Here is a 9556-nt window from a genome sequence, read left to right as displayed (position 1 = left end):
CACTCCTCTCAATAAATATGTAGGTGTTTTTTGTAATTAACAAATTTGGTTCGATTTATATTATTTTAAATATAAAATGTGATAAAGATAAATTAATTCAATTAGAATATAATTATTATTAATATTTAATATTAATTTAACTAGAATATAATTATTATTAACATTTAATTGGTAGAACTATAAAATGTGATAAAAACAAATTAAATATATTAATAATTATTAATTTAATAATATTTTATTATTATATAGAGACTAAATGAATAATCCAATTTGGGAATTAAATTTGAATGAAATAGGCAAATGCAAACTCATGGGATATTAGCTAAAATTTGAATTTTGCATTTGATCGATTCAACGAGAATACTCTTAGCTGAATTCAATCAATATTTTACTCCTGTTTATTTCTAATATCCTTTGAAATCATCTCATCACATCTTATCTCATTTCATTTGATTTTAATATTTAAATATCATTTAAACATAAATACTTTTCAATTTTAGATTTTTAATATTTCAACTTTTTCATCTAATGATTATAACTTTTCAAACTTTTAAACAAAATACGAAAAACAATTCAAATTTCTCATATCTCAAAACAATAATTATATTAAAAAATTATATTCTAACCCTTTTTTAACTTTCTACTATTCACATATTTCTCATCTCATCTCAAAATACAAATATCACTTATATAAATAGTTTTCAATTTTAAATTTTTTATTTATTTTTCATTTAATCGTTATAACTTTCTTAAACTTTTAAACAAAAAAAAAATCAAATTGCAAAAATTATATTATAACAATATTTTAACTTCATAATATTTTTATTCAACTTTTTCTCTCTCATTTCTCAAAATCTCATAAAACATATTAATTAAAACTATTTCACTACTATTTAAAAATCATTTCATTATTATTCATAGATTTTTCATCTCATCTAATCTCAACATCTAAACTAGGCCTTGAAACTCTTAAGAGCATGTTTGGCTAATGAGATGAGATAATAATTCTGTGAATAGTTATGAGATGGTTTGAGTTAAGATGTTTTATTGAGTTTGAAAAATTGAGATAAAAAAAGTTGAATAAAAGTATTATCAAGTTAAAATATTGTTTGAATATTATTTTTGTTTTGAAATTTGAAAAAATTGTAATTTTTTTTAGTAATGGTAAGTACAAGCATCAAATAAACAAAGTTTGTGTAAGCTTTTTGTAAAAATGTAGATCCAACTAAAACATAATGTTTTTTAACACTTTCATGATAGTTTCTACTTTTTTACAAATGGGCTACGCGAGACTTGTCTATTTAGAGTTTGTACAAATTATTTATCATTGTTTTTTGTATTTTGTTTAGAAATTAAAAAAATTATAATGATTAGATGAAAAAAGTTAAAAATTTAAATTAAAAAGTGTTTATGTTTGAGGCTACGTTTGGGTGTTGAAATGATCTCAGATGATCTAAATCGATTTGTGAATAATAATGTTTTATTGATCTCATTGAGATGTGTTTGAAGGTATAAAATATGTTGAGATATATTTAACTATTTATAAGAAATTGAAAAAATAGTGAATCTCATTAATAATTGGTTTAAGATAAGGTGAGATGTGTTTGACACCCAAACATATCCTAAGTAATGTTTCGAAAGAAAATTATGAGAAATTTTTATACGAGATGGGATAATTAATCTCACTTTCCAAATAAGCTTTATTCACCATAAAAACATCAGATTCGTCATGATCTTTGAAAAATATCTAAAGCATAATTTTATAAGAAATTTTCTTTTTTCTATAGTGAGTGTGAGCAAGTTTATTACATAGTTACTTGGATTTAGATGCAGTATAGATTTTATATGATCTTGAAAATGAGATTGTCATATAATGGAAAAAGATCCTCTAAAATTCTTTGTCCAAACTTGACGGTCTCAAATGGGGAGAGAGTAAAATATGGATTGGTTAGAAGTAAATCTATATGGTTACTTCTTTCAACACGTGAGAAACATATATTTTTTCTAATGGAGTGTTGCTAAGTTTACACACTTAAACCTATTATAATTATAAAAAACGTTAAACATTACTCATCATTATGAGATCTACTTCAATTATTTGTTGGATGTGTAAAAAAATTGAATTGCAAATAGTTTTTTTGCTCTTTAATAAGATTATATTAATCTTCTAAAAAAAACATTATTTCCTTGTGTATTCAAATTCCGCCTTTCATTTAATGGGACAGTGATAGTTTAATTAATTTTATGTACTATACTCCAATCGAAATTTGTCTTCTTTTTCATTTTATGACCCACATTCAATGTAATGAAAAAAGAAAGCTATTTTCGTCATTAAGAGGTTACAAGAGAGAGTTATCCTAAAATCTTCGCACTTGATGAACTTCTATAGTTAATATTGACTATTAAAGATCATGTTATAAGAAAACTGTTTATTTGTGATCAGTTATTTTCTATAAAAATAATTATTTTTTGTCAAAAGTAATTTATTTTCATTACAAATAGTTATTATCATCGTAAATAATTTATTATAAATATTTGTTTCTTATATACTTTTCTTATAGTATATAATAATGGTAGTAGAGAGAGGTGAGGCTCACGTATGAAAAGAATAAATTATAATATTTATTAATCATTTAATTATTTACGGACATTAATAAAATAATAATTCTATTTATAAGACTTTTACACCGCACACTCTCTATTAATAAAATTATAGCATCTATTTTATGCGTCGATTTCTTCTTTGCGGGTCCTTAACAAAGAGAAGAGGTATTGGGAGTTATCAAGACAATCAACTCGACCCTTTTGAGATAATCAAGACAACATTATCCTATATGAAGTTTTTATGGATCGATTAAACAATGTAGGAGCACTAAATCATGGATAGGTTATAAACCTAATCCAATTTATACCAAATCTCTTCATCATGGGCACACATACACATATATAATTGTGTATCATTCACGTATGATTTTGGGGGACGGAGTTTGCCAATCAAACTCGACACAAAATTGACAATCAATCAAAACCAAACACAAGCAAAAATCAACAACACAAAGAAAGAAAAAGAAAAAGGTGGTATCGATCAAAGTAACAAAGCGAATCAAATTAATCAAAGTTAACAAAGGGAATCAACTAATCACTAAATTCTACTTTGGCCAAAAAGATAAGCAATTATCTATCTAGCTACCCAACTTCTTCTGCATTCCCCCAGTCTCTCAAAGACACAGAATCACTCCTTTTTCCCCTAGACTCACTCACTAAAACATTGTTAAATTGAAGATTCCACCAGAACGTTACATAATAGTAACTCTTTTCTCTCTATGATCTCTCTCTCTCTCTCTAAACGGTGTGTATCACAAAAAGCATAATCCATGTCGCATTTTGACATGTCCCAAGTCAGCCGGCATTGTTGGCCACCCAGTTGGGAAGAGCGAAGGTTGCCGGCAGGTGATCGGAGAAGCAGTCTTCGGAGGCCGGACCGACGAGCCCCTCCAAACCCACAAAGAAATCATCGCTCAGAACCACGTCCGATATCCCAAACTCGTCTTCTTCCTCGTCCTCGACCACGTCCTCCCTCTCTTCTCTGCTTTCTTCCTTGCTGTCAGTGGTTGTACTCTGGGGTAGACCAAGCTCGTCCTCCATGGAAGTTGCCGGCGAAGAGGGCTTGGTTGAGTTGGGTTTTTTGGAGTCGTCGGAGGAGCCTGGGACCGTTTGGTTCTGGAAAGGCTTCTGTCTTGTGGATCCGGCGAGTGAGTTTCGGTGCGTGGGTGCAGGGTGGTTGTGCTCAGCTGTGTACGTGACTATGAACATTCCCGGGTCGGAACGGTTCCGCTCCACTTGTTTCCGGGCCAAGCATCCCTTCGAGCTGCTACATCTATAATAGCCCCTATTATTCAAAGAAGAATATCAACAAACAAAAAAATTAAGTTAAATTAATGTAAATAACAGTTTTCTGGAAGATGAATTACTTGAAAAATAAGGGTGAGATTTGAAGAGACCAACCTGGGATATGGGGAGCCTTTGATGGGTTTTTGACCATATTTACGCCAAGCCCATATATCTGAAGAGAGACCCTCTGCTGGTACTTGACAAACCTTCTTTAGCAAGTTCTTCCTGAAACAGAAAAATCTAGGAATTATCAACCAGAGATCATATTTTCACAAAATGGGAAATTATATATTAGTCTCAATCAAAGAGTAGATATTGAAAAGTGGGATTTTTTTTCTTTACAAATCTCAGTTTTCTGGTTTACGATTAAGATAGAAATTAAGGCTAAAATATATAACTACCTTCTTTTGGACCTCTGGCTGGTCCCAGAACCGGCTTGAGACTGCTTAGGCAATTGTTGCTGATGCTGCGGATGCGGCTGCTGTGTTTGGGCTTTGGATGATGCAGTGAAAGAGGAAAGGGAAGAGAAGGGCGAGATATTGGGTGAGGTTTGAGGAGAGAGAGGCTGGGGTTTGGGGAAGAAAGGCTTGTAAAGCTCATGCAATTCCTCAGAAACATATCTCGCTTCAAAAGGATCTGGGAATGAGAGAAGCTGGCTGCAGGCTTGTTCACCAACGCCACCAAAATCAGAAAACCAGGAATTTGAACGGAAATTTCCCAGAAAAGAAGCAGTAGTAGTGGCGGCGGCGGTAGAGGAGGAAGAGGTGGCGCCGGTGGAGGCACAGCCTCTGACCACAGCTTGAAGATCCCAATCTTCCTCCATAGTCTAGACAAAGCCTGTGAATCTGTACCTTTGTCTCTGCTAACGCTGTTTGAGGAAAGACAGAGAGAGAGAGAGAGGGGAGAGGGACAAAACAAGGCGCTGACTTTTTGAGGAGAGAGAGAATAGGAAGGAAAGGAAGAAAAGGCTATAAAGAGTGTAATGAGGGGGAGAATGTATTATATAAAGACATGTTTATATAGAGAGAGAAGAAAAAGTGGGTTTCCACAGGAGCTAGAGAAAAAGAGAGAGGGCGTGTCAGACACAGGGCAGTTTGGCATCTCTATGCTTATCTTTTGTGCTTTTTTTTCTTTAAAACATTAAAAAACTGGTTTTTTGGGGGGGGGGGGGGGGTGTTGACTTGTGAAAATGTCAAAGCTGGGATGTCTGGGATGCTGAATTCTGACGAGAAAATTTTCTCAGGCACGCGCTTTTCCTTCGTAAAGTGCGTATGCTGCCTCGTGAGTCACTGAGTTTTACCGACAAAGAGAGAGAGAGAGTGTGTGTGAGAGAAGGGAAGATGAAAGAGGGGAGGCCACTGAAATTTTTATTTTTGGGTGCTCTCGTCAAAATCATGAGATGCTGAATTTAGTGGGTTGGTAACGACTACGTGCCTCACGCGCTTTCTTCCAACGTGTTGGAATCTTTTTCTTTTCTTTTCATTATGTAATAAGGAATTTAAGATGATTTTCCCATCGTTTTGAATCCTTTTTTTTCTATCCATTTAATTAATTACATGTCCAATTTATTAAATGATTAGAATTTTTTTATAGATTATTTTTGAATTTTTTATTAATAAATTGGTGTGATAACATATCTAAAAAAATATTTATATAACATAATCTAATTTGAAAAAAACTTTTAAAATTTAAATATTATAAATTAAATCATCAACTCTTACTATTTAAATAAATTTGATTATGTACTCTAGATATCAGTTTGGAAATAGAATAACTTTTTATTTTCAATGTAAAAGAAAAATTACAATATAAAATGTATATAAAAAAATATTTATTATTTATACCGTATTAAATATTCAGTAAATATTATATAATTTACTTTATACATTTATTTCTCTTTATTTTTAACTCTTTTGAACGAATAAGAAGGCTATAAATAAATATAAGTGTTTGTTCTTTTCATCATTATTTGATTTTCAAGGTGAATAAGGGGTTATTTTTATTTTTTTCATTAGAATTAAGATAACGTGATCAAACCCATTTTTATCATAATCAATTATCAATTTTATTTTTCACATAAATAAAGAAACTCCCATCATTTAGATGTTTGATTGTGTAGTATTCAATTCACAAAGACAAGTATATTCTAAGAAATCGCATTCACCAAAGATTTCCTTTAAAAATTTGCTAAAAATAGTTGTCAATGAACTTGAATTTGGCATGAAACTTTTATTTGGCAAGGCATTTTACGGAAAGAAAAATAAAAAAAACTTAAAAATTATACTTATAGTTTTATTTATACTTTTATTTACAAAATTTATTTTGTTAATTATTTTTTTAAACTTTATGATTTTTAGCATATTAATAACTGACATATGAAGAAATTAAATTTTTATAAATTTTTTTTAATTATATTTAACATTTTTCTAGATGAGAATAATTCAATCAACTCCATTACGAAAAATCTGCACTAAAGATCAAACCCATTTCGGGGGAAAAAAAATCAATCTCATTCTCTCTTGACGTGCCGCCATGTGGTTGCTGTAGCCGGCGAGTTCCACTTTTCTCTCTACTCGAGTAAGGAGGAATCGGTCCGAAAAAACTACGGTCAGAATTTTTCGGGGTGATCAAACGGCTGGGGGAAGTTCACACTGAGAGACAATGGAGGGCCAGGATCGACGGTGTAGGAATTAAACGTGAGGTTTGGTGACAGCTTGCAGATTTGTTGGCCGTTCGTCCATTTTTGGAAAGATTCGCATAGTGTTAAAAGCATCGCGTGGCCTGTGACTTTAACATTATTATATTTATAATCTGGAGGTAGGGCTATAAATAATGGAGTCTGTTCTATAGTTTGCTTGATATTCGTCGATCTAAACTCAAATTGAATTTGATAAATAAAAAAAATAAAAATTTTTGTAAAAGTAAATATTCGCTTGATTAATAAATAATATATATTTGATAAAATTCGACTTGACTAAACTAAAACTTGTTAAAGCCCACTCGTTTATGTTCGAATCGACTCGTTAGTTCGACTCGATTAAAGTTCATTCATGTATTGATAAATATATAAATATACTTATGTGTATGTACATATATATATGTGTGTATGTATTAGTTAATAATATAAGTATATCACTTTTATAATTAAATATATAATATGTAACTTAATTACAAATGTCTATATTGAATATATTTCATAGTTATATTTTATAATTTGTATAATAATTAGCCGATAAGATTTAATAATTTCATATACGAGTATGTGAGAACCATATATGAAATAAATATTTGCTATCATATTATATGTATGTATTAATAATTTCTGTAGGCATATAATATATTATTATTATAGATAAATATCAACTACCTTAGATATTAATTTTCTATAAATTTTTAAAATCTTATAATTCAATAGAAATTCTACTTGTTAGTTGTACAAATTCAATACTAGATTTTTCATTTTTTATCTATCTAATTTATTAATTATTAAATCTTATTCAAAAAATAAAAAAAAATAAACAATTTGAGTTAAGCTCGAGCTCGAGTTGAAAATTTAGCTTACTAAGTTGAACTCGAACAAAGAATAAATAAAAATCTCAAACTCGAGCCCTCAAATATTTTGAGTCGAGCCGAGCTCGGCAAGGTAAAGACTGGCTCGGCTCAGCTCGATTACAGTCCTATCTGGAGGGGATGCTTGTGACATCCGATGCTAAGTAATGCTAGATATAGTTATGGGTTATGCAAGTATTTTTTAAAAAAGAGTGAAGTCTACTATTAAAAAAATTATTTTTTCATGTTGATCTTATATTTACTCACTTTTTCATAAGGAGTGTGCGGCTTTTGTATAATGCATGACTATATCTATCTTTATTCAATTTGGAACTCATATGAAAAAATAAATTTTTTAATAGTAAATCCTACTTTTTTTAAAGGGAGTGTACGATATTTGCACACCCTAGACTATATTTAGCATTATTAAATTATATATTCCCTCCCTATTTATAATTTTAGAAAGATTTTTGAGGGATAAAAAAATATTTTAACAATAAAATTTATATATTGAAGTGATTTTATTTGATATCTTAGATTTTCAAATAATTTTTTTATATTAAAAAACAGATATAATGTATTAAATTAAATTATATCAGCTTATAAATTTATTTTCTCGTTTGTTTTCAGAAAATATATCATCTCATCTCATTTAATCATTACAACTTTCCTAACTTCTAATACAAAATAAAATAAACAATTCAACTTTTTCAAATCTCAAAACAAAAATAATATTAAAAAATATATTCTAACAATACTTTATTCAATTTTTTAACTTTTATCTCATCTCATCTCATCTGTAAAAACAAATGAGACATTAATAAGATTTTTTTAGATGTAGGATTTCAATATTTTACTTAAATATTTTTATACTTCTTTTCACCAATCACATTTTTATATGCGAAAGACTTTTTCATTTTTCCTTGCCCATATATAGATATCAATTACGATCAATAAGCAAGAAAATGTTGCTTAAAAAACGTAGATAAATAATGTTAATTTGTTGAATGCATGCAAATATAGAAGTGGGTGGCATGCATAAGGCCTTTGAGGCATGAAGAAGCGTGTGGGGACATTGACATGGCTGCAAGTCTGCAATTTCGTTTGTGTTGACCCGTCTCACATGGTCTTTCAAGTTGAGCTGATCTCTCTCCTTCAATCACGTCGGATTTCTTCCATCAAGTTGCATGACATTTTTTTGGGTCAAGTTGTACTTGTTTGTTATATATATATATATATAGCCGTTTACCATACAATATTTAATTAATATCAAAATCTTGCTCTTGGATTAAGGCACAATATTGCTGTTAGTTGGGCAGCAGTTTCTAAGTATTAATTCTTATAATAGACTTGTCAAGATTTTGTTTTTGGATGAAAGCAGGGGCAAAGAATTCCACTCAAAAAAGATAAAAAAAAAAAAAAAAAGAAGATGATTTTACACACCCACCAGCTATATTATATTTTATAGCTTCTAAAAATAAAAATAAGAACTCTCATGAGATATGGCCAAAGTCTAATAATATGGTTGAATGACCCACGATAATGGCTTAGGTGTTAGTGCAATACTTGCATGCTCATTTATGAAATAAATAATAAATAAAGTATATAAAATATTAATAGAGAGACGTAAAAATTTATGTGGTTCGGCATAAAAATTTATGTTCACAGGCAGTTTGGAGGTAAAATTCACTATGTCTAATTATTTTACAGTCTCGCACGAGTTTAAATAGCTCTCAATACGAAAGAAGAAATAAGGTTTGAGGGAGATTGAAGAAGACGTCGTTCTTGTAGAATTTCGGAGGAATCATCTCTGTATTACAAGAAGTCTAGAGATTTGTAAAGATCTTCTCCCTTTAAAGAAGGTTTTTTCCTTCTTTATAGTAATTGAATCCTACTTGCCTTATGCCATTTTCACACTTTTGTATCTCAGTCAACTGCTTCTGTCTTTATCTCTTCCTTAGCTCATCTCTTGGCTTTATATCTTCCTAGTCTTTATAATTTCTTTTATTATTAGTGATGAGTTTCTAATGGGCTAGACGCATCTCATTTTATATCCGACATATGCCCACGATTTTTAAGGTTGATTTGTCCAACAAGAAAGTCTTGATAATCTTGA

The 9556-nt window shown here is 30.0% G+C and overlaps 1 protein-coding gene across 1 annotated transcript; it reads right to left on the bottom strand.

The window, feature by feature from the left end:
• Positions 1–3079: 3079 nt before the first annotated feature.
• On the bottom strand, positions 3080–4940 carry LOC121243143 (WRKY transcription factor 22). The gene is made up of 3 exons (XM_041141209.1): positions 4293–4940; positions 4006–4116; positions 3080–3889 (listed from the first exon to the last, which is right to left on the bottom strand). The coding sequence occupies exons 1-3, from the start codon at positions 4712–4714 to the stop codon at positions 3400–3402; spliced, it is 1023 nt and encodes a 340-aa protein (XP_040997143.1). The 5' UTR covers positions 4715–4940; the 3' UTR covers positions 3080–3399.
• Positions 4941–9556: the final 4616 nt, after the last annotated feature.

The sequence above is a fragment of the Juglans microcarpa x Juglans regia genome, chromosome 1D (assembly GCF_004785595.1).
Source record: "Juglans microcarpa x Juglans regia isolate MS1-56 chromosome 1D, Jm3101_v1.0, whole genome shotgun sequence".
Taxonomy (NCBI): Eukaryota; Viridiplantae; Streptophyta; class Magnoliopsida; order Fagales; family Juglandaceae; genus Juglans; species Juglans microcarpa x Juglans regia.
Note: the sequence above shows the minus strand (reverse complement) of the source record. Positions and strands in the feature narration are given on the sequence as shown.